The sequence below is a fragment of the Rhea americana genome, unplaced genomic scaffold (assembly GCF_003343005.1).
Source record: "Rhea americana isolate MKP2758 unplaced genomic scaffold, rheAme1 scaffold_404, whole genome shotgun sequence".
Taxonomy (NCBI): Eukaryota; Metazoa; Chordata; class Aves; order Rheiformes; family Rheidae; genus Rhea; species Rhea americana.
Genome location: NW_028186540.1, coordinates 266,088 through 292,773, shown reverse-complemented (window position 1 = coordinate 292,773; position 26,686 = coordinate 266,088). Strand labels below are relative to the sequence as shown.

Below are 26,686 nucleotides of genomic sequence, written 5' to 3'. Positions count from 1 at the left end.
GGAGGATGGGAGGAACTGGTACTGTCCAGTTTACAAATTTCTAGGATGAAGATACTGATAGCAGTCATCCTTTATGGCCACTAGCTTGCCAAGATAAAGCTGCATGAAACACTAGTTACACATGCAAAACTTAATACCTATCAGAGAAATGGGTCTAGAACATTTTCCCATAAATGCGAATTCACCATCAGTAAAATAAGAAAATGTTCAAGCAGAATGTTTGTGTTGAGCTACTGCTTTCAGAAACTCCACTATATGTATAAAGTATCTCTGATTTTGATCTGGTAAAAGAACAGTGAGTAAGATTAAATCAATCCTGTAAATTATTGACCTTGCATTTCTCGGTGCTGGATTATGAATGTTCTCACTGAATGTCTTAATATTCTTGAAATTTGTGTTGAAAAAATAGTGACAGACATCCTGTAACAAAGTTTCTTAGTTTGCAATGCAGGGAATGAGGAGGGTCCTTTACTTAGGTTTCAAAGTAGTTGCTTGTTGCTTTAATACTGGTTTTGGAATTTAAAAAAAGTCAGCTAAAATGAGACTGTAACAGTTGGCTCCATATGCTGATATCTGAAACCACTGCAGCAGCTTAACTGTTAGAAAGTGTAACTTGTAAAAGGATGCTAGTGTTTGGAAGTAGTGCTGTGTGAGGACCTTTCAGAGAACAACCTTTTGTGCCAAGAATCCCACTTGGTTTTTTTAGTGAAATTAAACTGAAGAAAAACTAGGGCTCCTGAGAACCAATTGGAGATTCTAGCTTAAAGTTTGAAATTTCAAACTGTCTTGCTATATGACTATTTTGAATATGATGGTTTTGTATGCCAGTACCTGCTTGCTGTAGCTGAGGAAAGAAATACATAAATTGAACGTATTTTCCTTTTCTGTCAGAGAAAAGCCACTGACAGGAAAATGATAGCAAGTGATTGAAAACTGTGAGGGAAATGCCACCTGCTGATGAGTTCAGAATGAATGGCACAACTGCACTGAATGATCCAGATCCTGGATTACAGGAATCATTTAAAGTCACGATATTATACAGAGGAGTTAAAAACTATTTCCTTTCCCACAGTGCACAAGCTCTTTAAACAAAATTCAGTAAATCAGAAGCTTTGACTGAAAAGTAATCAGGTATTATGTTTTGCCATATATCTCATRCTTACTAACTCTTCCACAGTATTGTTTGGCTGTTCTTTTCTTCCATTTTAACCAAAGGGATTACTTTTACAATCCTGGATCTGTGGAGCTGTTTACTTTCTCATATTGCAAGGGCTGGGTGTGCTGATGAGCATACTTTGAAAAGTCAGCTGATGAAATCCATGCTGGAACGGTTTAAGGGAGATGTTTCCTTTTTGTCTATTACTTTGAAAGAGGCAAAGGAGATTTGACATGTCTATTGAAACATTTTATAAAATTCTCAATTGATAATTCTGTTTTATTAAATCAGCAAGCTGTCAGCACAAAGGAAATGAACTTTACTAAATGGTTCTTASTTTTAAGATGCTGTAGAAGAGTACTTTAAAATGAAGACACGTAAAACCTTTGCAAAAGACTTAGAATTATTTGTAAATTATGAGAAATAATAAGAAGTTGTATCATGTAACAATAGGAAAGTTACGTGAGGTCTGAATTTTAGTTTATTCCTTTTATCTACACTGACGCTAAGCAAACATGGCAGGAAATGATGAGCTAGGGAGGCTGGGCTTTGCGAAGAGATTTCTTACAGTTAAAAGCTGATATTTATAGACTTAGCCAAGAGGAAAAAGCACATAATTTTAATCAAATATCATATACTTTTCCAGTGTTGTTTTTCTGAAGTTGTGACCTGTCCAGTACTTCTGAGGCACTCTGTACCTGTCAGTATGCCTGTGTTTTGAGACGAAATATTTTTAAATAACAGAAAAATGTTAGCTGCATTTACTGAACATGATAGCTCCAGTTACTGAGCAGTGGTGTGTTCTTTGGTTTGGCAAACATATAGCATCCACTGAAAGATTTTCTTATAGACCTCTAGCTTATGCATCTCCCACACTTCTTTATAATCTAACACATCTTGAAAGAGAAGCAGAATTGCAAGTCAGCTGAAAATACTGAAGACTTGTCAGTAACTCTGTTTTACTGCAGGCTGTCTTGAAGTGTAAAACGAGCAGAGTTTCAAAACATTTTTCCATAAATGGAAACAAAAGAATTTACGTAGTGTCCTGGACCAAACAGAAGYTTATAGATGGGTCAAATTTTTTCAGTGATCACAAAACTTCTGAATGGTTAAGATGCTCTTTAGTCTCCTGAAGCAAGATTAAATGTGTATTATGCTTTCTCTTATCTTTTCAAATACAGCAAATAATGCTAACTTTTTACTCTTCCCAATTCATCAGATAGCAAAATTAAACTTGTTGTATTTATATGTTTAAATCAGACCTTTACTAAATACAAATGTTAAAGAATCATTTTGTTTTCCAAACTAGAAACAAAGCATAGAATATTAAATAATTTGACTTTTGAGCTCAAAATCTTCAGTCAGAAGGGTTTGGAGGCCAAAATTTTTTTTCTCATTATATCAAATTCCCTAAAAAGACAACAAAACAGCAAACCCCTCCCCAACAAACCTGTATCTCAGCTCATAGTCTTTGCTTCATTTCTTTCCTTAGATGATAACTACTACTTTATGTAGCTTTAAAATATTATGTATTTTAGTGCATTTGCACTTCAATGTTAATACAGTTGTCCATTTGCTTGGGATAAATGTCATTTTTCTTTCTTAGGTATATTACCCAAACCTGGGATGGATGTGTGTCGATGCAACTGATCCCGAGAAAGGGAACTGGCTACGGTATATAAACTGGGCTCGTTCAGGGAAGGAGCAAAATCTRTTTCCTCTGGAGATCAACAGGACCATTTACTACAAAAGCTTAAAGGTATCAATGTCTATGAAGAGTCAGTTATTAGTTTTTAAATGCCTTTTATTCCTCTTTATTCAAATCCTGTTTTTAACTGTTTATATTAAATTAATTTTATTTATGATTTAATTAATGTTATGAAATACAATTAAAACATTGCAAATGCATACTTTAATTGGTCTAAATTCCCTGTCAATACAGTTGATGTTACAAGGTACTTTTAAAAATAAGGGTATGTATGAAGATTCTGTCTTTGCTGCTGATTCAATGTAGCATCAATGTTGATGCAAATGGGGATGAGAAGCTATAGCAGATCACTTAAATGATTAAGTTCCTGTACATACTGAAGGCACTTTAAACTGAGGATCTGTTTGAGATTTTTTTTTTTTTTTGAGAAATCAGTTTTGATGGTGTTTGCATCATACAAAGATTGATTGTCAAGATACTTTTATAGGGAGCTTCATGAAACTTCCATAATTTTATTCACCTTCAGCTTTATTTAGGGAGTGAGAGGGAAATAAAGGGTGTGATTTGTAGGGAATTTTATCTCCTATATCAAGGAAAAAGAATGGTTAGCTTATAAGTAATGGTAAAATATGTTACTGTTAGAATATTGTAGCTATCGCAGTTATTTGAGTCTTTGATCCGTAACTGTGAATCTGCTAGCAGTGGGGAGAACAACATTTTTCTTAAATAAAGTTTTGGGGGGATATTGCTTTTAATCTATGCGTATTTCTTGTATTTCCTTGTAAGGTCTACAGTACTTACAGATAACAAAAACAGTAGATTATTATCATGCAGTTTTGAAGTTAATAGGGCGAGATGATTATATGTAAAACTGTGTTTTGCTACTGAATTCTAGGTCACTTAAACTAGATGGAAAAACCTCTAAATATTTTCTGAATTTTCTAATAGCTTTGAGATAGCCTGTAAGTAGAGATTCCCAGTTGCTGGCCAGACTAGTGACATCTCTTTTAGTGTTTATTCAGTGAGGGTAGGCTCTCAGTGTGGCTCTATAGCTAGCTTTGTTTTCTTAGACATTCTATCTTGGTTTACCTCCTTTCTTGTCCATAATCACAGTTCATTAATGGAAGTGTACTTTCACTGTGCTKTTGGAGTTACTCTGAAATTGTAAATTCTTCTCTTACTGAATCTTACCTGCAGCGATTTTAGTCCTGTAAAGATAGGTGTTCACGTTTCAAATTTGTTTTCTCRTGGAGAATATCCCACTCTGGAAACTCATTGTACTACTAAAAGAGGCTGAGCAGTGCTGACAAAATAGCACACTTTGCTTCAGTATCTGAAATGTCTTTTGTTCCTTATCTTCTTGACTATTTTAACTATCTTCTCCTTTTGTGACCTGATTAATTTTATCTTAGTCAGTTTTGCCAACAAGATCATGCTGTCGAGCAACTCTTCTTGAAGTGTGCTAGAGCAGCCAATAAAAATGAATTTTATTGGTTTCAAAATCTATCTGGAACTTGTTGCAGTGTGGTGAGATTTTGAGTTTTTGTCTGGGATRTGAATGAGGTTCTTCAAAGAGTAGTTTTGTGTTCATTGGGGTTTATTTGTCCCTGAAGCAACCTCTTGGATATGTCTGCACTATGCCTTTTCCCGTGTATTCTTGGATTATTAGCTTCAATTTAGTGTTAGCCAGTTCCAGGCTAGCTTCTAGAAATTCATGCTGATGTCTGCACTGTATGCTAGTTGGAGGGAGTGTTACATCAGAAACAGTTACCTTCAGGCTGGCTCTACATGTAGGCTTGGTGCTGTGCCTGACATACTAAGCCTCTTAAAGGCTCAGTGCAGAAGCAGCAGCTCTGGGTAGTTTTGATATAGGCCCATATCTGCCTTAGATTGACATCACTCTTTACTGACCACTGAGAATAAGAAAAAGCATTTAATAAGTGTGCATACTCATGTTCTGTGATAAGGTATTCCTGCAAGTAGTTAATGGATGTAGGCACRTAAASAATTTTTTTTTCTTATGTAGACTGCAGATTAGRCAGGGTAGATGTTTTTGCCCTAACTTTTAGAGGCATAGAAAAGCTGTTATATAAATGCTATCAGATGGTTGAAACGTGCTCTGCTGTAGATTGACCAGTCTTGCAGTTAACAWAGGTTTAGGAATATTTTAAATGTCCTTCTCCTGCATGTAGTATGTTATGGTGCATATGCTGCCACTTCAAAACAGTTTGAATTTTACAAGTGCTTGTACACATGATTCTTTCCTGACCTTTATCATAATTCATTAATTTAGAGGAGTTTGATCTGATGATACTCGAACCATAAAGGTTGGTCTTGCCCTCAAAAGAGAATTTGATGGTGGCTTGTATGTCGTTTTCCTCTRCTTTACCTGGTGCCATTTAAAATGTTGTCATAGTTAAGTTTTTTCCCAAGTTTTTCTTAAGCTTTCTCTGCATTTCTCATTTGTAAGTTAAATAAGCTGATTTCCAAGCTGCATTGCTAAGATAAGCAAAGTCTGAATTTGTTTGATGTAAAAGAACCTTGAAACTGCAGTGTGTGTTCATTTCCCTCTTTCCTGCTGTAAATGAATACTAAAATTCCATGCTGGGGACTTCTGATGAGGTCTAGGATAGAATTTTTAAGTAAGCACAAGCAAATACAATTCTTTTTTTTACTGAAGGACCAAGGATATTTGTAGGCTGCTTTGCATATACTTTCACCAGTATACATATGYGATTTGTGATACTTCATTGGAACAGCTTAAACTCATTATAGAGTTTCAGGATTTCTTGCTGACTCTCCAAATGAAATGAGCTACTTTGTTCTGCACATAGTACTGGTCTTAACGATTTTTCTTCAAGAATTACAAATTATAGCAATAAATTTCAGTGAAAATTGTTTCAAGTTTTTCTAAATCAGCTTGACTGTGAGACTATAGTTGTTTTAAAGATGAAATTTATTTGCTTATGGAGGAAAGTTTTGTTAAACAGGTTTATAATAACTCTAATAATATGTAACTAACTCATTATATAAGAAYGCAGTGTTAACCAACAAATAGACTAGGTGTGGAAAAACACACACAAGTACTACCATATTGGTCCACAAACTGTCCACTGTGSTCTCATTTGAGAGGTGAGCCACACCCATGTGCGGAAGTGCAGTATTATAGAGAAAGACAGCATTTGTGGAGGAAAATATATACTGTTATAAAGTCTGGCAGGTAAATGTGTGTCTCAGTCTGTATAACATGTTGCAATGTTTGTATGTGTACAATGAATAGCATTACACAGCGTGTGTTGACTTCGGATKTTACTTTTGAAGAGCAAACAAATTTCAAAACTACTTCAAAGGAAACATTTTGAAAAGAAAACCTCCAATTTGAAGAAATGTTGCGGTTAAAKCATAATACACCAAAAAGTATGTGGCTGTTGCCTTTTTAGTGCAGTGGGCATGTTCACGATTCACCCCTTTTTAACTCCTCTATCCTGATCTACCACTACTACACAAACAATCCGTAGATAACGGCTTTGAGGAAGTTGGCTACTGGAGGTGGTGTTAGAGGGTGTTGTCAGTAAGAGGGCCACGTGTTCTGTAGTATCAGAGTAGCTGTACAAGTGGCGCTTCATCAGTGTAGTCCTCTTCTGGCTAGTATTGCTACTGAGGGAGCTGTTTTAGTTGCCTTGTTTTAGAACTGCTGCTAGATTGCACCTTAGAAGTACTAGGTTAGAGGGCTGCTTTTACATTTGAGAGTAGTTGCTCCAAAACTAAATTCACCAAGCTGAATATTCCAGACATGAAGCTAACAAACTATATGCTCGTTATCATTGCATGATTGCATTGCCTTTTTATGCCAACTCTTTCTTGGATTTTATGTATTGGTAAGTTGCTTGCATCAGGCAACTTCTCTTCATTCCTCACTGCTAAACAGCTGCAAAATGGGACTGTGCAAATACTGTTACCACTATTTATCTATCAGGTATCCAGAACTGTAAGGGAAGTCGAAGAGGTTTTTCTAATATTAAAACTTAATATTTAACATAGTTAAACAGGTCTCTTGTTCGACTCTCAGAGGTTGTATTAAATAACTATCACCTTTGTCAAGTGCTGTGAGACCTACCAAAAAAAAAAAAAAAAAAAAAAAAAAAAAAAAAAAAAACTTTGTAAGAAACGTGTTACTATTGTTTCATGTAGAAAAGTTCCCCTTGGCTTCAGGCTTGAAATATAAGTCTTAGGATACACTTCACTCTCCTGTAATGACTTTAAAAGTACTATCTTATTTCCAGCACCCCAATGTTCTTTGACCCTGGGTAAAAGGAGTAGTGCAGTTAAGCTATAGGAAGGCATATAAGTTTGGGGGGCTTTTTTTGTCTTTGGATAGAGTTGTTCAGACAGTGGAGAAAAAATYGAGATTAAAAAATAGGTGAAACTGCATTTTAGCCTATAAAGTTGGAGACTTCCTGGTGCATGATTCTGAAGCTATTCTACGGAGCATATGAAATATCTGGAGAAAGCGTCCATCCGGCATCAAGCAGGGTGATGGTGCTGGGCGTCAGCGATCACTGCAGCGCTGCCTACTCCGCGGCCTTTTCTTTGCATTTTTGGATTGGATAATAAAAATTAGTATTAGCGTGGGAAAGGCAGGCAAGCCTTTGCCTCTTGCGCTCGGTTAGGTGCATCTCCTGAGACGGGTGGTAATTATCATCTCTGTATTCCCTGTAGTGCGGAGTGTTGGCCGTTTCCCGCGCAGTTTCTTTAGGTTTCGTTGCAGCCTTGGGGGGCGGCAGGCGAAGGGGTTGGGGGGCGTTGGGCTGGAGCGAGCGGCGGCGCGGCCCTCCGGCCGGCAGGGGGCGCGGGCGGGCGGGCGGCGGCGCCCTTGCCGCGGGGCGCCGCGGGGGCACAGCCGTCGGCGCCGCCGCCGCTCCCGCGGCCCGCCGCCAACAAGCCGCCGCCTGATTGGTGCCGCGCGTGTCTCTTCTCTCCCGCCAGCCAATCGCGCCGGGCGAGGAGCTGTTGGTGTGGTACAATGGGGAGGACGACCCGGAGATAGCCGCCGCTATTGAGGAAGAGCGAGCCGCCAGCGCCCGCAGCCGCCGGCACTCCCCGAAAGCCAAGAAAGGTAGGACCCGCCCGCCGCCGCTGCCGGCCCGGCCCGGCCCGGCCCGCTCCGGCTCGGCCCGGCCCGCCGCGCCGCGCACCAACTTCCCGCGGCCGCCGCCGCCGCCGGGGGTGGGGGGGGAGCGGAAAGTTTTCACCAATCTGGGAATATCTGTTTGCGCAACGGTGTCAGCCGTCCTCGAACCGCCAGCTTCTCGCGGGGGCTGCTAAAATTATCCGCAGGCAGGGAGCGAAGTGTCGCCGAGAGGTTCCCCCCCCCCCCCCACCCCGCCCCAAATACATATATTTTAAACTCTGTATTGGTACAAGTGAAAAATGGAGGCTTTATTTTTCTGAAGAGCTTTCATTTGTTGTTATTTTTAAGGTGCTAGTGATCCTGTCTGGGCGGTTTCGCGCACGCCGCGAACGTCGTCTTCTGGCCGAGTTTGGCACAAGAGGAAGGATGGGAGAAGAATTTGGTGGTGGTGGGGAATGCATGCCTTGCTCTYTTTATAACTATATCCAAGCAGAAATCCATTATTTTCCCCGTGAATAATTGAGCACTGATATTTTTTTTAGAGTGCATATGCCTTCGGACACGGCCTTATATAACAGGTATTTTAACTGGTATTCTAGGCCAAAATCGCACTTAAGGACGCTATCATGGGGTAAATAAAAGAAATATTTATGRTTGTAGCACAAGTGTATCTATTCCTGTGGTAGGAGAATGTATACTTCAGAATTCTCTGAAGGTGTCTGATGAACCAAATAAGGCAAGGAGATAATATTTAAAATGGCCTCATTGTACATGTTTTAAAATGATAATTTAGGGCCTGATTCTATTTGCACTGCAGTTGACCRTGAAACTCACATTGGGATCAAGATCAAATATTTAGAAAAACAAATTTTTAAGTAAGTTCTGTTTTTTTAGAGATTGAAGGGGGACTGGGAGCAAGAATCAGTGGGACACAATTGGTTACTCATTTGAACACAGATTTGTAGATTAGGTTATTACAAAGTCTGAAATTCAAGCATTGATTTTTATTGTTGTCTGTCCTAAAATACATATTTAGGACATAGGCAAGTAGCTYTTGGTAAATTAGAGCTGGTGGTATGCTTCTTCCCAAATATGTGTTATCTTAGCAAATAGAATTTTTGTGCCTGTGGTTTATCTGAATGGCTAGAAAAACAACTTGAAAGAATTTGGTTTTATTATAAATCAGAAAAGCAAGACAATCATTTCTAAAGATAATTTTTTCATGACATAGAAGTTTTATTTGCATTCAGACAGTTACAGATAAAATATTAATAATCTAATTTGGCAGTTCCTTTTTATGTTATTCACAGATTTTCTAACAGCTATGGATTATACAGATTTCAAACTGGAATTTAGAGTAATAGGGCTTCTCCCTTTATAAACATAAACTGCTATCCAGGACTCTCAATTCTTCAGAAATGATATACATATGAAAAAAACAAAAGACAAAAGCAAACATCCAAAGCACAAAATAGATAAGACATTTAAGTTTAACCACCAAATAATTTATCTGTGGAATTGTACTCCTGTATTGTTGAGCAGAAAGACAACATTCTTAGTATTCAGTTGCTTTGATTTGTTATGATTAAGGCTTTATTATCTATGCTGTAAAAGATAAGTTGATTCTTAATATATTCTTTGTTCTTTTCTAATGTGTGTATTTTGAAAATTTTAGGCCATTTTGAGCACTGGATTGTATTTATTCCTCTGCATTTATTTGCTAGCTGTTTTTAGTATTTGTAATAATACCTGCTAATATTTGYAATTCATTCCAATTTGCCTGTAAGAAACCATATTTTTGCTAAATTGATAGCAATTAAGATTTCAGGACGGTTTCCACTGATAACTCTTTTGCAGTTGCAGCTGCATGTCTTGGCTATGAAAGTTTCCATGCTTGATCTTAGCTCTGAGGATGAGGTTTTGTGGGAAAGTAAAGGAAATTGTGATGAGCTGTGAGTTCAGCAGGGGTAAAAAGTAATTTTTCTTTTTGAAATAATTCCAACTGTGATTCAAAAAGTACAGAGAGAGGGGGAGGAAAATATTTTGGTTTTAGTTTTTGCAGTTGAAATAATCTTGGTACAAGGTAATTTTATAGATTACTTACCAACCTTATAAACTTGTTAGAAAGTAGCTTCTCAAGAGTGTTGTGAAATTTGAATTTATTAGCTACCTGAGTGGGTTAGTTCCTCTTCATAAACTTTATCTTGGTCTGCGTGCAGATTTTGTCTTAGTTTGGAGGAAAAATAGCAATAAATTAAAAATGCCAAGTTTGATCAAGTGTGAATAAGTGCATCCTTTAGAAATGTGTTTTCCTGAAAAGAAAATTGACAGTTTAAAGACTTCCAAATGGCTGGACAAGACCTTATTTGAGAAGGATATTAGTATGTAGTTCTTTAAAACATACAGTTAGTAAATAGGTACCAACTAAACTTTAGTAAAACAAGCATCCATTTTGATACAGGTATTACAGCTTTAAAGTGATGTGTTTCTGCCCAGTTAATCAAGGTTGTAATTACTGTAAAATTTTTTCCATGTTGATGTAGGAGGACTCTCTACTTCTGAATAAAACCTCACAAGTTGTCAATTCAGACTTTCTTGCCATGAGAGGTAGGCCTGAGTAATTTGTAAAATTGAGATGGCATTTAGGAATCAGCAGCTGACCAAGTCTAGGATAGACAAAAAATGTAGATTGGAATAGTATGTTCTGCTTGACCTTGATCTGACCTCTGTTTGCAAGTGGTTGCTGACACTAGGTTCATAATCTCCTTTAGAGCATATTTATGATGGCACCTGACATTCTCCTCTATTTACCAGTCTCCTCTAACACATTTGTAGAAGGCAGGATCTTCATTTCGCCTTGGTCGTATTTCTCAAAATTTGCTTACTCTTTACTTGCATAACTTCTTCACTAGTTAAATTTGATCGTGCATATCACTTCGTAGTCTGCCATTAGAATACTTTGCAGCTTTTTGGTCGCAATGCAGACAGTTACAGTCTGCCTTTGTTCTAGGTCTTCATAGCTGGAGTAGTCTTTTGCATTTTCCTTTTAGCATGCTTTAGCATAAACAATGGCTTAGGAGTTGCTAGGAAAAGTCAAAATTCTTAAGTATTTTTCCGCATTGAAACATTGTGAGTAAAAGTGTTGCTAATGTCTGTGTTTGAGATCTAGAAAGAAAGTAGAGTAAGAGTGTAATTAACAAAACCAAAACAACCTGTTGAACTTTCTTGGATAACATCTCTGATTTTTATCAGAACCCTGTCTTTCCCCCCTCCCCCCAAACCTTTGACTTGATTACTGTGTTGGTAAGAGCCAGCAGCTGCTGTACATGGGATGATTTTCTTAGTCAAACAGTATCAGAAAAGTGATCTAAAACATTGCTTTGTTGCTTTTGCATATTCTGAAATTTAATTAAATAGTTAAGCTTTCCTACCACTGTTATCCATTTTTCCCGGTTTATGGTTGWTATGCTTCTGTCCTGCTAGCCAAGCTTGTAGGAATATTTTCTCAAATTAAATGCATTAATGTTAGATATTTTTCATTAATTCCCTTTGCTAAGAAGAAAAGGACACACTCAGCACCACATTTTTGGAGTCTGTGGCTTCTCAGTATGTTTTCCTTCCAAAAGTCATCTTCCACTAACCAAGTTTAAACTTATCTTCAAAAAATGGTCGTTGTACATTAGATATAAAAACATACCAGTTGTCTTATCAGACCATAATCTTCTTTAAGGTGCTAAGTAGGCCCCAAAATGTAATCAAAGTGTACTGAAATAATCTGTTATGGTTTGTGGCATATCAAAAATCTGATCTCAGAGGAAAAAAGACACTGACATCTACATCAGATTAGAATTTGATACATGTTTGTGAAAAAATACTTGTGTAACTTTTTAGGGAGGGGGAGAAGAGGAGGATGTACTTCTGTGCTTATTTATATCCTTGTGGTAGGGCTTCTGTATTYGTCTTTACTGTGTTCTGCTTAGCGCTTTATCTAGGCAACAAACCCCAGTGGCATAATTTATACTATTGTTTGGAATGAATACCATATGTGCCTCCATTTCGTATTTTTCTGTGCAAAGTCAGGCAGTCAAGAGAAAAAGCATATAACTTCATTTTATCAAAAAATACGTGTTGTGTAAGGTGACTTGAATGGAAATCATGAAACTGAATGACCTGTCTCTTCTAGAAAACCTAGTTGTGTGGCCTCTTAAAATACAATCCTCTGTTATATTGCAGGCAAAACACCTGAATCAGGCTTATGCATATCTTGGATAGTCCCTGGTGATTGTTTGTAGTAGTATACTTTCAAAACAGTCGCGAACTGTTGCTAATAAATCTATATTAAAACTTCAGTGCCATAAATGGCTCTACTGCTCTCATGATGTTGATACTTGCTGTAGTTCTTAACAGATTTCAGGGAGAGTTTGAAGTATAGGATAACTTTCAGTAAATAATGCTGTCTCAGAGCTATCGYGAAAGTGGGTCAATTATGAATTAGCTATGATCAGTTATACATGATTATTGTATGTTTTTTATATAAGACTGGATGCAAAAGCAGCTTTAGGCTTCTGCTTCAGAGATTCTAGAAAAATGCTGTCAAAAGCTGCACTATAAGCATGGCTGTTACTGAAGCAGTGTCAAGYTGCTACTGCACAAAAATGAAACATAAATATTGAACGAACAGGGTGAATTTTGCATACTAGAACTTTTGCAGTTCTGTTAATATTTTCATAGGATTTTTCACGTAGTTCCAAGTAATTACCTGTACTCAGGAGTCACATAAATACGGATCCTGTTTACAAGTGGTAGGCCTTGGATTTCCATCTGGATGTCACCAGAAATGGAAATCCTGGTCAGATGATGCCCTGATTGTCTGTCTTTTTAAAAGCTGCATGAATTTATCAGTTATTTAGTTTATAGTTATTTGCTGCTTAGGTGGAATGAGTTGAAAAGTCATTTCCAGATGGAAAAGAGTCCCTGAGAAAAATGGTTATGAACATTGGTGGAAATGCAACTTATAGAAAAATGTGAAAGTTCTGAAAGATGTACCTTTTTAATAATGGTATTTGTCAATGAAATTACGTTCTTATCTAGACTGTATTTCAACAGCTTTATTGAAAAACTTAGGTATAGACTTGAGATTTCAAAACTTACTAGCCAAAGACTAGTTAGAGACAAAGGAGGAAGGAGAAGGTCACTAAGAAAACCTGGAACAAAGTCATACAATGAAAACTACCTTAATTTCCTAAATTCGAACGGATTTAACTGCAGTTACATCATTCTTTTTAAAAGCTGCTCTTGTGTGTCAGGGGAACTGCATTGCTTGTGGTAGCTTCTGTCTGGTGAACATCTAATAACTTAGGTTCCAATGGAAATTCTCTTTGTTCCTCATAAATGAGGCTTTTTGAGTGAGGGAGTTGTATTACTTTAAATTTCCATCTTCWCTTCTACTGTAAACACCTTCAGTTCCTGTGATAGCTACTGCTCTGAGCTTTCTCAGAGTGGAGTGGAATTGGTATGATTCATTCCAGCTTCATTTCTGCCTACAAGTTTAAGAATAGGAGAAGATAAGACTTCATTTTGGAGGTAAAAATAAATTATCTGTATTTGAAAAAATGTTTTGGCATTAAGTGACATGTATTGACCTCTTTCAAAACTCCACGTTTCTAAGTATAAACTCTTGGAAGTATGAGGATTTAGTGCATTCAAATGTTTTTTAAATCATTAAAAACACCAGTGTGTTTGCTTTAATGAAGTTGTATCGTATCTTTGTGAACGTTGGGAAATGTGTTTGTACTGTAATTACAAGGTTAGGGAAGGCTGTAAGGTTTGTTCTGTCTTCAGAAGCCTTGCATGTACTGTTGTGTATACACTCCCTCTAAAACTTTCTAAATGTGCAACTGGTAATGGAAATACACAGCTGGTATCAGTGAGCTCTACTGTCAGTGTGGGACCTTTGCTATCACCAGTGTATCACGGCATATGTTTGTACTCCAGGTACCATTAGAAAACTTGATATTCGTAATTCAGTGGCACCCAGCTTTGCCTACACAAGAACCGGACTTTTAGTGGTGCCACTAAAGTAGTTCTAAAGTAGAACCTACTTAAGAACTACTTAAGAGGAATTTAGCAAAGGGCTGGAAGGTGTTCAGGAATGTACTGTAAGGATTTGGTACTGGTTATCAGATTTTTTTAGTATAGAGTTCTGTTTTTGAGGTAAACCAATTCTAGGGTTGTATTCAAATATAGGAAGTGGGTGAATTTCTATGGAGTATGAGAATGGACATAGTTTTCCAGGCTCAAACCAGTGGTTTTCTTTTTTTAAATCCTCTTAATATTGACTTACATTGTGTTTTAGAATTGTCCCATTACTTGTAGCGTAGATGAGAAGAAACTTTTTTCTTGCATACAGTCATTGACTGCCTTACATAGATTAAGGAGTTTAGGTTTGCTGTCTCAAACTTTATTCCAAATACTTTATCTGAATGACTTTTATTCATGTCAGTAACCTTTCTTGACTTCCTTTATATTTTTGTCTCCCATAAAGTCAAGGGTTTATTAAACACTAAAAACTTCCTGTGGCTTTCTTGCAGTCCTGCTTGTGCTCTCACAGTATTTGCTGTCTAAGTTAATTGGAGACTTTGGGGCTTTTGTGGTGGTTGGAATGTAATTGGTGATTGACTTTCAGAATTTGCTCATTTTATTTACCTCTAACTACTTGTTATTATTAAATTGTGCCTTAATTTAGTGAAGGCTTTAAGTTCTCCATGTAAAAAGGATCTCCTATACCTCTTTGTTTTTATTGCTGCCTTTTTGCCTTTTTCTTATGTTTCATCTTTTCAAAACTTCTTAATACTGTTTAAACAACACTTTTGTACTATTCTGTATCATTCATGGTGCTAAAGTTTAATGCTAACTGTTGCTACAACTTACCATAGTTATGCGTTATCTGTTTATATTTGAATTGTTTATAGGAGCCTTTTTTTAATTGACTAAGGGCATCTCTAGATATGCCCTATCTAATTTAGTATGTAATGTAAACCAGGTACATTTAATATAGCTACAGGTATGTCCGTACAATGTCTCATTAAAACTGGTTGGCCTATGGCAAGAGATGCAGAATCCATTTCTGTGTGTATGGATGAAAACTGTTTCCTTTAACTGTGATATCTGTCCTGATTTTGTAAGATAATTGCTATTTTAAAAATTTTGAAGATTTTTTGTTACCGTATTATGACATTACAAAATAAAAAAATAATTTTATATTCAACATACCTAACTTTTCAGTACATTTTCCAAATCAACAAAAAGGGAAAGCATTTATCCTCAGACTAAAGCATATTTAATTATTAATCTGTCAAAACTTGGAATGAATTCTTTATTCTTGGCACAAGCCTTACAATGATTGACAGGTTTGAGTTTGTTCTGAAGAATTCTTACTGGCCTACACTTGCTGTGTCGAGGAAGTGTAGTAGCAGTCTAAGTTTTACCTGGTTTAACAGCTACTGAAATAATACTCTTTGGTATTTAAAAATTTGTAGCTACAAAACTAGGTATCTTCTGAGCATCAGATATTCATTAGTGAATGTTAGCTTGACTTTTATAAACTTTGTTCCTTGGATTGACTTAAGCAAGTGCAATCTTTATTTTGATCAACAGTACGTGTTAGTTATTTATGATGAAATCCTCAGAAGCACTTTGGAGCTTGCCAGCATTGCTGTTAAGAGTGGGTTGTGTTGTCATACTTTGTATGGAGTTCTGCAGGACTTGGAAGAGACAGTATTATTAATGTGATGATTGACATAAATTTACTTTAGGGAGAGTATTATAATAGCTGAGAACCTATCTTGATTATCATTACTGCAAAATGACATAGAAATGGTTAGTCAGCTATATATCTGTTCTAGCCAGCTTTGAGAGCCAGATGCCAAGCTTGTTTCAGTCCATTCAAACATGAATCTTCTTTGTTGACAGTCTGTTAGCAATGATTAGATTGTTGAATGGGAAAGATTTAGTCTTTGTGCAAGTGGCTTAATTCATATAAATTATGGTAAATTTTCTCATGTGTTGCTACTATTTGAAGCCAAATACAGTGCAGACTTTCTCATAGTTCTGCAGGTGAAATCAGAGCTAAAAAAGTATCAAGTTAGTAAGTTTTTTTGTTTTTTTTTTTTGTATTGTTTCTGATGTAAAGCAGTTCAACAGTAATGATACTGACCTCTTTTTTAAGAGTGAGTTTGTATCAGACTCAAAGTGCAGAAGCTTGTTTTAGATTCATGCTGTTAAAAAGAAACTTGAATGATACTGGTGCTGATGCTAGAATTGCCTGTGGTTTTAGAGAGGGGTAGCTCATACTAGGTGTTAGCCAGCTGAGTAGAAAAATGACTTCTTGCAAAGTTTTTGTTTCGAGTTGCAGGTAAAGAGCAAAAAGTCCAGTGTTTCAAATCTTATGGGCCCTAGTCAGGGATTGCAAAAGGAAAGTGGACTTTGTGCTGGAACTTCATTCATGACTACCACATTCTTAACTGTTAAGCGTCAATTTTTAGCCTTTCCACTCCCATATACCAAAGCTATGTTTTTGTCTGGTTCATTGCCTGTAAAAGAAAATGTCCAAGTTATCTTTTGATGAGGTTTGTAATTCTGTATTGTTTCACTTGACCTTTTAGGGTATCCAAAGATATATACAAAAATTTTACGTGTTTAAAGTCAATTTTGTCAAAATAGATTAACTGACCAGCAGACAAATATTCATGCTCTGACTGGGCACAGTATTTTGTTAATGAAGTTGCTATTCCCTGTAGTGACTTTGAGCTTACTACCATTTTTGTTTTCATAAATTAAGCAGGCATCTGCATGCTCTGCTTTGATTTGGGGCTAACTATACATTCAGTAACTTCTGTTGTCAGTTCTGTCAGCCAGAGCACCAACTGCTGTCTGCAGCACTCTCTCCTACCAGTTGAGAAAGAAACTGATTGAGCAATTGGAGCATTACAGTTAAAGATTTCCTTGGGAGATGCAGTGGATTGTATATTCTCAGAGGAGACTGAAATGCATTTTCCAGGGAAAACATCATGGGAGTGCAGCTGGCGTGAGTGAGGCACTTGGTTTCGGAGAGAATGCTAAGCAAATCTTTCAGAATTTTTCAGCAGATTAAAAAAAAAAAATGATTCAGAGACCAAATTGTACACTAAAATGAGTTTGTATACTGTTTACAGTTTACCTTCCTTCTTCTGCTTTTATGTATGAGAAAGAACCTGCAGTAATCCTCCACCGTATGACCTTGAATTGTCACTCTGAAGTTGGAAGGAGACAAGACTTTCCAAATTTAACATTCAGAGAAGCAAAGTTTTCATGCCTGCAAATGAGACTCTTGACAGTAGCTGCTTATTAGCAATTGAGGATGGTTTTAGAACATTGTTAGATTGGAGGCCATAGCATAAAATGCTGTCGTGTTTCTTTAAACCCAGCTTGCATTGCAGGCCAAAACATAGCTTGATGCATTGTAGTGTGCTGGATTTCAGGTATGCAGTGGAAAATACTGTTGAATCCTCTGTCCAGATTAATACCCCCTACTTCAAAATAGAAAACTATTACATGTTTACTTGATTGCTGTTGATAACATTAAAAAATGGTTCTCATTAAATTTGTGCTGCATGTTCATTCCTTCACACGTCCCCCCCTCCCCCCCGGCCATTGAATCCTACAGAGTAAGGAATATGCATACAACTTGTCTGGGATTTTACTAAGAAGTACTAAAAAAGAAAAGAATAAGGAGGTTTAGTGAGAGAAAACTGGAAATGCATGCTGCAGGGAGATGAAATACAATATTAAAGAGGGGCCTGGTCTTACTGAGAATCTCTTACCATTTCTGTGGACGAAACTTGTGACAAATGATATGTTATAGCTGTGGGAAACAAAAGGATTTAATTGGGTAAGAAATAGATAATAAATGACAAATTTGAGTGAACATAAAAGCGTTATTTTGTAGCAGTTTGGGGGGGAGGGGTGTAACTCTATACATGGGAGATCTAATCTGGCAGTAGCAGTACTGTCCAGATCCTGCATCCCAAAAGCGCTTTGGTCTTGTTTCCTTGGTGGTAAGCAGACTCCTATTACTGTAATCCCAGTGCTCTGGTTAGACACAAAGGCAGTCCTGTTTCCTGGGAATTGTAGCCATTGTACTGCTGCATTCTCCAAGTAAAGCCATTAGCCCATATTTGGACATAAATGTGTGGGTAAACTCCTTTGCTTTTTCAGACTTCCGTGCAGTCATAGGTTTATGCTAACCTTTTGAGAGATCTATTTGAGAAGATGCAGCAAAATGACTTAGTGGCAGCAGAACACCTTTGTTAGTAGTATCTTAAGGGCATTAGCTTTTGAAGCGAGCATGTAGACTCAGCAGTCCTCTCTTTTTAAAGTTGCTTATTAATATGACAGCTACTAGAATTGAATTTATCCAGTTTATCAGACGGCATAACAAAAAGATAGCTAAAGTCTTTCTTTTTCAGAAAGATATCTTGAAGAAAGCTGTGTATTTTTGATCTAACCCCCTARATGCTCAGTGGTCTAAACAGGACTATGATGGATGTTCCGATTATTTAGTGTGAAGGCAAACTATTCCAATACTTGTTATGTAATAGCTTGTATATTACATTGTACAATGTCTTCCAAATGGTCATATTGAAACTCGTATTATTTCTTAWTTTTCTGAATGTAGGCTCATTTCAGTGTCAGAAAAGTGTTTTAGGGAGAGCTGTAGTGAATGCAGAAGTTAAATCTCATATTCGTTTTAGTGGAAACTTACCTTTTGATTACTTTTTTTGTATTTAAATACAAAAGTTTGATGCTTAATGTATTTTAACAAAATCACAGACTAGCTAAATACAGAGAACATTGTTATTTCTAGAAAATCTGTTAAGTGTTTGTATTCCAGCTGTTGCTGCTTTTCCTTCTTGTTTTAGTACTTGGAAAGTTAGCTAAATAAAAGCTAATGGAATGTAACCACAGAGCAGAAACATGTATCTTATTTTCTGAAACAGATTGACTGTGTCGGTAGTGGTATAGTTAGCTATCAAGTAACTTGCTAGGAACTTGTGGTGATTTGTGGGATGTTGTGTTATTAAGGAGGGTAGGAGGCAGATATACATAATTACATTTAGTGGTTGTGAGATTTTAGAGCTGATTGGAGACTCTGTATTTGTATACTCTGTCTACTGTTTCAATTTTATAAATACTACAATATTTATTTTAGTATTTATGAAGACAAAAGCTGTATATTGCATTGAAATTGTTCAGCACAGCTCCTGTGTGGGTTAGAACTTGTATAGAATTAAACTCTGACTGTTTATTAGCCATGTTTAATAGTTGCTAGATGACATTCTGTAYTCTTTAAATCATTATGGATGAGTAAGTGCTGCATAGTCTGTAAATGTAAGACTACCTATGATTTATATTCAGGTTAGTCAGTGAAGATACAACATGTTTAAGGATTTGAATGAGGTGCTGCAAATGTGGATAGCATATTGTTGCAAACAAATAATATGTATTACTTGATTTTGCTCTTTTGTTACAGAGGGCGGGGTGCATAAATTACAATACAGTAAGCATATGAGAGACTGCAGACAGTTCCCATAACAGTTCTTGCTGACTGATATAATACTATGCCTAAGATATGCTTCCTGCTCATATGACTCTTTAGCGTAAATGTTTTTATCTGTTTATCTGAATGTTGTGAGTAACTTTGGCTAAATTTCTCTAGGTTGATGAAGAAGTCTATTTAATGACAAAATGTTCCCTTTTTGCTGCTTGCAAATCCTTGTGTCATTTTTCCTGTCTCGCAAGCCATGCGATGCAGTCCCTTTCTAAGATTTGTTTTGTATTGGTGATTATATAATTTAAGAAGTTTGTGGTGAGACACAGTAACTTTATCTTTAGTACTGTAATTAAAGTGACAGCTTTGCCAAATTTTTGCAGAAATCAATGTTTTAAATAGCCCCAGCTCAGAATTTTCTTATGCTTTCCATGGCAACAAGTTAATCTGTTAAGCAAATGTCATGTTAACAGTTTCTGTAAATGCATTGCTCACTCTCCTGTGCAAAATTTATATTTAGTGCTTAGTACAAATATATTTTGATATGTTAGTTGTTGGGTAAGTGTTTGTCTTCAGGTATATTGAAATATCTTTCCCCAAATGAGACTTTATTGCGGGTTTTTTCTTTTTTTAGAATCTGGATGGATGATGCTGTGATTAAAACAGCACTCTGTACATGTGAAGTGATGGTTTGTCTATAGCAATATGCATTTATAATATGAAAAAGAATGTTTTCTTGATGTGGGAAGTATTTATAAAGAGTTAGTTTGATAGTAGTAGCACTACTGTTAAGTTTATTATGTCTTCTGTGCTTATACTATCCTTCTTTGTCCTGCTAATGCTTTGTAAGCTTGCATGAATCTTATGGAAGAGGAGATGCAAGTTGTGATGGAAAAAAGCGTGGGGAAAAAATGATTGCTAAAGTTGCTTTTACTGCTTATGTTAAATGACCATTTATCTTTTGTGCTGCTGTTTTGTGGCCTTCAACCAGYAGAAGTTATGCTGGTTATTAAGTTTTGAATTATAGTAAGTGAAACTGTGGTATCTGAAATAGAGGCATGCAACTTCTCTCCAAAGACCTTATTTTCAAACCTTTAGCTTTCAAAAGATAGCTGAGCTCTGTTTTGGAGACCTTTTGGTATTGCTTGACCTAAGTGAAACTGTTGCTGGACAAGCTAACCCTGTGTATGCCCTGCTCGTCTCTGCTACCAGCCTGTAAAGAAAGGATGTGCAGAGCTGAACTAAGGCAAGGGTGGTCAGCCTCTGGCATCTGAGTTACATGGATCATGAGCGGTTCAAGTACAGTTCCCTGCTGAGTTTTTGTCATGAGAACAGTGGCAGGGTTGTGCTAGGCCTAAGGCTTGATGGATAATCTGATCTTCCAGCTGTGAGAGGATACAATCCAGCAGCGAATGGTGAGGCCACCGTAAGGAGATTGTGCTGACATCCAGTTGAATCCTCAGTTCTGCATTACAGTGTTGGGACTTCTGGCTCAACTCTCAGAATCTTCCAGATTTTTCCAAAATACGTAATTATATCTATTATGACTGTCAGATTTTAGAATTATTCAGTATGTTAGAGTTGGGAAGATGGGCAACACAAACCTAAGATATTCTCAGCTCTAAGTTATTGTCAGGATTCCCAGAAATCGTAAGTTAAAATTACATTGCACTTTCAGATGGTAATTTTTGTACACTAAAATCAAAGTGAGCAGTTTAGCAATGTTTGCATTTTGTTTGCTTAATGGTACCTAAAGTTATGGCTGTACGAACTAATTGTATCCTGATAACTTTGTAATGGTATTGCAAGAAAAATTCATGTCTGTTTTATTTGTATATGATTGTGGCTCACCAGTTAGTTAGAATAATGATATATTGAGGAAAACAAGGTTGTCATGACATTAAAATGTTGACATTTTCTGTGTATTTCCTACGTACTTCACAGCACTGTTAAAATAGCCCTTTTAATGATATAGTTTATGTAGCCATTCAGATTTAATTGACATATAGTTTAATTAGTTATTTTTATTTCAAAAAATTGAGGTGTGCCTTTTATATAAGCCTTGAATTTCACTCATAAAATTACTGGAATGTGAATACAAATGTACTGCTTTTTCTCCCATTTGCATCCTTTTTTATGTTCAGTTTTAGAACGCTTTAGTCTGAAAAGGGAAAAAGTCGGTTAGTGTTATACTTGCTCTGTATCTTTGAATTCCAAAAGATAGCTACCTTTCTAGCCAGGGTGGTAATTTCATCAGAGGGTTTTGTGTGTGAGGAATATGCCAAAGAAATAGGATGCATCTTTACAGCTAAACTGAAAAATGCTCCTAGTATATCATATCTTACATTAGCAAAAAGAGAAAAACAGTGAAACAAGCAAACAAAAAATGCACCCTTTTTCTGACTTGACTCATACCAACTTAGTATGTGAATAAAATTTACCACCAAAGCAGTATGGCCGTATTTGAGTATCAGCCTCAGGGTTCTGGTGGGTGTAAGCCTCTGCATCTTTCTTGTTTCTGTAGTAATTTATCTTGCCAGTGCAAGAGTGTTTTCCCCCAGAGCACTTGCTAGTCAGTGGTTTCATGTTTTTGTTTTAAGTTTGAAGATCTGAGTTTGAAAGATGGTCCCTCCCTAGCTAATAATGTATATGTGTGTTCAAAAATACACTTTTTTTTTGGTTGAGTTTATGCTAATTAAGTGAGTTGCAAGTTAGTACTTAAAATACAAGTAGTTAAGAACAACTTTGGTGTGTTGTTTTGTTAACAGTAATATGAGAGAAATACTGGAAGTTGATGTCATAATATTCAAGTGTTTTTTTCAATAAAACTGAATTGCTAAGGCTTTTTTTTTGAGATTGTCCTGTTTTCTTTTCCTAGTCTAATATTTACTAAGTCTGTAACTTATGCCTGCTATTTTGACTTCAGCTTCCTCTTTCCAAGAACTTGCAGTGTAGTGTCTTGAACAATGTAGGGGAATAACTTGGCCTATATCAAATCACTGAGAACTTTGGATCACATTTCAGAGTTGGTTTGCTTACCATATGCTGTGAAGTGGCGGATGCTCTTTAAATAGTCAAATACTCTTTGATTTGGTAATACAGTGGGAATAACTCTGCAGTGTTTAAACGTGCAGCCCCTCTTCAAAACTGACCGACAGAAAACATAGCCTGTAGCACATGCGCTGAAATGTGGCTCTTGGCTTAGATCTTTAAAATATTTGCAGAACCTCGTGGGATTGAGGTCACATTTTCAGTAATTTTTGTAGTCCCTGCAATTATGCAAGTAATCTACCTATGTAATGTATAAAGTATGACATACCTATTTTCCCTACTCTTAAGATTTCTGAGCTGTTCTTGGTGTTAGTGGCTGGAAGCAACTATGAATGTGCAGGTGTGTCGCAGTCTTATCAGCCAAGAGGTTTGTGATTTTACTTTGCTGTCTGAGCAGCTGTTGATAGATAATAATAAAAGGTTTTGTAAACATGATTTTTTTATGTAATGAGCTGTGGCTAATAGTAGAACAGAAAATTCGAAGAGCAAAATTTGGGACACTTAAATGTTAACAGGGAAAGTATGTTAAAGGGCCAGCTTTAGTGTTCACATGTTTTTAATTAAAATAGTACTAATAGTAGTAAATAGTGTATTTCTTCCTTTTGGTGCTTAGTTTCTTTACTCTGTTTAATCAATTACATTTTTTAAATATGCAAGATCTTTCTCTGAAAAGATTTATATGCTGACATTCGTAGTTGGAGAAGATTAAGTGACCACTGCAACATGCTTTTGTCTATATTTTTATGCTTCTTCAGCTAACATTTTCTCCTCTTCTGGATACGGCTTTTTATTGTATGTTTTTTTTCTAGCCTATCTTCCAGAATGAACAGCTAGTCAGATTTTTGTAGATACTTGGAGGTTTAAGTAATTTACTTCAAAAAAACATGACATACCTACTAGTGTCCTAGATATTGGAGGAATTCCTATGCTGTGCAACAAACTGCTTCTCGAATTAGAAGTTGCAGCAATATTTTAGAAATCACTAGAATAATGTTGAAATGCTTGTGCAGTTTTGGTTTCTGCTGGTGTTTCTGTAAGAATATTTTAGCTTGTGTATACAATCAGTTTTTGTTTATTTCATTCTCTGCAGTGTCAAAATACTTATTTTTAATAGGAGAAAACCTCAAAGATCTGAATTTGAATCAAATCCCAAAGGGATAAGACCAACAAGTTTATGCTGTTACGGTGTAATTCGTGTCATGGAACTGCATGTGATGATCACTGTTTGTCAGTATTGCATATGCAGACCTGACCTTTTCCCTTTAGCCATAGCCTTCCAAGGTAGCCACGGTCGTCTGTGATCTAAGGACGCYTTTCAGGAGGTCAATGAAATAGCTTCTCCTTTGTTTTCTAGAGGACTTGAGATTTCAGCCGCTGTTGCCACAGTGCTTTTTTAGCAACGAAATAAATGAGTATGGGGTAGATGTGTTGACTACAGATTTCAGAGGAATGCCTCAAACTAATACCAGTGATTATCTTTTTTCCCGCTTTCTCCCAAAAGACTGGGCTAGTGACAAACGTTTGCCATTTTTCTTGTAAATGATCAAAGCATTGTTTGAGATCAGATGTGAGATTTTTCCGTCATACTTTATAGAAATAACTGTGAACGCTTGTCACATTTAAAGTTATTAAAGCCAATAACTTCTTGTACAATTTAGCAATATTTAATGATAGGATTCAAGTCTAAATGCAAGGAAATGCTATCTCAAGAGAAGTCACTGTCAGCTGTTTGACAGTTTCATTTGTTTTCTGTTAACAACAAATGTCAGCAAAAAAACCTGTAGGTTATCTGAGATGCTTTAGTTTGATCAACTAAGACTTCAAGTTCTTAAGTGTAGATGAATAAAGATTTCTTTCTCGGATTATTATTTTTTCTTAGTTGACATCTGAACTCCTCTGAATATGCGGGAGTATAGCATTAGTATTGGATGATTATTTGGACRTTGGTGCTATCATGATATTCTCTGTGCCTGTGGGCACAGAGTGCTTGTGCTAGCAGAGGTTCTGCAGGTAGTGTAAGGGTATAAAAGCTAGGTAATGCTTTTGCTAACTTATCTACAACATGTAAATGAAGGAAAGGGAAGAAAAAGGAACTATATTTAACCATTATGTGACAAGAGAAAATAAAAAATTGATTCATTCCTCTTTTGAACTTTTCACTGTAGGCAAGTAGCTATTTTCCATCTGTTTCTTTCATTCAGTTTCCTTTGCATCTTTCTTTTGCAGTTCTTCTAGTACACATACACATGTTGATTTCTGCCCTTCATTTATTCTTTTGTCATTGTTTCCATTTCACTTTCCCTGTGTTTCATTCCTGTATCTTTCTTGTTTAGACCAAGTGGAGGATCCAGCTGGCAGTAGCAGCTATGTAGGACCCTTCAGGAACCTGATGGTAAGTGCACGTGTGTACTTATACTCAGGCTTCCACCAGGTTCTGTACTGTAAGGATTTTTTTTCTCCTTCCTGTGGGCTTCTATTAGTTCTTGACACATTAAGCTGTAAGAAATTTAAGAGACGGATATATTGGGTTACTCATGCATATCCTTTATATCAAAATTGCAGGTGCTAGTTTTCATTGGAAGTGTGCAGGGAGAAAAAAGGAGGCAAATCTTTCAAATCTACGTGGATTTCAAAAGTGCTTTGCGAACTCAGGAGGGAAAGTCTATCAAGGCCTATTAGATATTACCTTTTAAAATTCCTGAATTGCAGATAGATTAAGCTGGGAGAGTGTACTAGGGAAGTATCATTTTATCAGTACTCTGTTCTTAAATTCTCCTTCCTGGGCATCTTCTATTGGTCCCTATTACACCTAAGACACTGAAATAGGTGCGTCTGGGTCAGTCACTGCCATACTTGACTACAGAGRATTCTTTTAATCTTTATAAGGAGAACAGCAATGTAGGAAAATAACTGAGCTAAAACTGATCCAAGGAAAACATTGAAAAATAGTTGGTATCTCTAGTTGATACTTGTCACAAATTGATCTGACACATCTAAAATTATGTATGTATGGAAGTAACTTTGTTTGCTATTCTGAGTAAGGGCTGGCTGCTAGATGAATCTTCTCTTCAAATGTGTTTATACTTAAAGGCCAAGAACTTGAAAATTTTCCAACTGTATGTCTGAACAGCTTGCATTTTTTTTTCCCCAGGAGTGTCAAGCAGTATCTTGCAGATCTTTCCATCGATAGGATAAGCAAGGAGATGACCTGAGTAATTCAGTTTGAGTTATAAAGTCTGCTGTCCTAGTGATTTCATGGGTTACAGTCAGATTTGGGGTACTGTAGTGCTCTGCAAACTGATGACACTTTGGAAATCCTATGTTCTCTTCAGGGCTTGTGAGACTTTTTTTAATGTATTTTACCTCAGATATTAAAGAATGCAATTTCTAATTTTTCTAATTTCTAATCTTACTGTAAGTAAGAATTAATTGGGTTCCAGTTTGAAGCCTTTAACAGCACCTGGCATTATGCTGAAATTCGGCACTGCTCTAGAAGCAGCTGTAGAAATGCACAGTGACTATATCTGCAATGCCATCATATGCTGCACTATGTAATAAAATAATGTCTCTAGCCATGACTAAGTTTGGCAGTGATGTGAGGCCCAGGGAGGCTCCTTTAGATAAATTGTATCTTTATCTGGGGAAAAGACACTGTTAGAGGAGAAGGGGCACATCAGTAGTCTTTGTGTTTTGTGGACCAGTCTTGTCCTCCTTGTTTCCGGTCTTGTCTGTAAAGGTGTGAGGCATGCTTTTAGAACATTGCCTTTTAAGTCAAGATACTGATGTTGGTCTTCAAATAATAAGCAGCCTACAAAAAGTTAAAGATTCTAATAGCTAGACTGTGTTTTGCCACTTTGCTCCTAATGTGTATGGTGATGCATGTCTGATTCTCTAGAAATTTACTGAAGTTTTACAGTTGAGCCTAGTTCCTAGAAACAGTCTGTGTTAGTGCATTTCACGAGAGTTGAGGTGGTTTAAATACATCTGGAAATGTATTTGACACCCTCCTTATTCCAATCTAGATGCTTACTGAGTTATGTTCAAACTGAATAT

At 36.6% G+C, this 26,686-nt stretch overlaps 1 protein-coding gene across 5 annotated transcripts in view; it reads left to right on the top strand.

Moving 5' to 3' along the window:
* PRDM2 (PR/SET domain 2) overlaps window positions 1-26,686 on the top strand; it is a 62,629-nt gene that overhangs the window by 10,866 nt on the left and 25,077 nt on the right. For 4 of the 5 annotated variants that reach the window (XR_014897001.1, XM_085314474.1, XM_085314473.1 and 1 more), the window contains exons 4-5: window positions 2,763-2,915; window positions 7,851-7,980. Coding sequence is in view for 4 of the 5 variants with exons in the window: in XM_085314474.1 (XP_085170600.1) it covers window positions 2,763-2,915; window positions 7,851-7,980 (283 nt within the window). In the remaining variant the exon portion in view is untranslated. Of the gene's footprint in view, window positions 1-1,072; window positions 1,132-2,762; window positions 2,916-7,850; window positions 7,981-26,686 lie in introns of all 5 variants that reach the window. The other variant, XM_085314476.1, reaches the window with a different exon arrangement.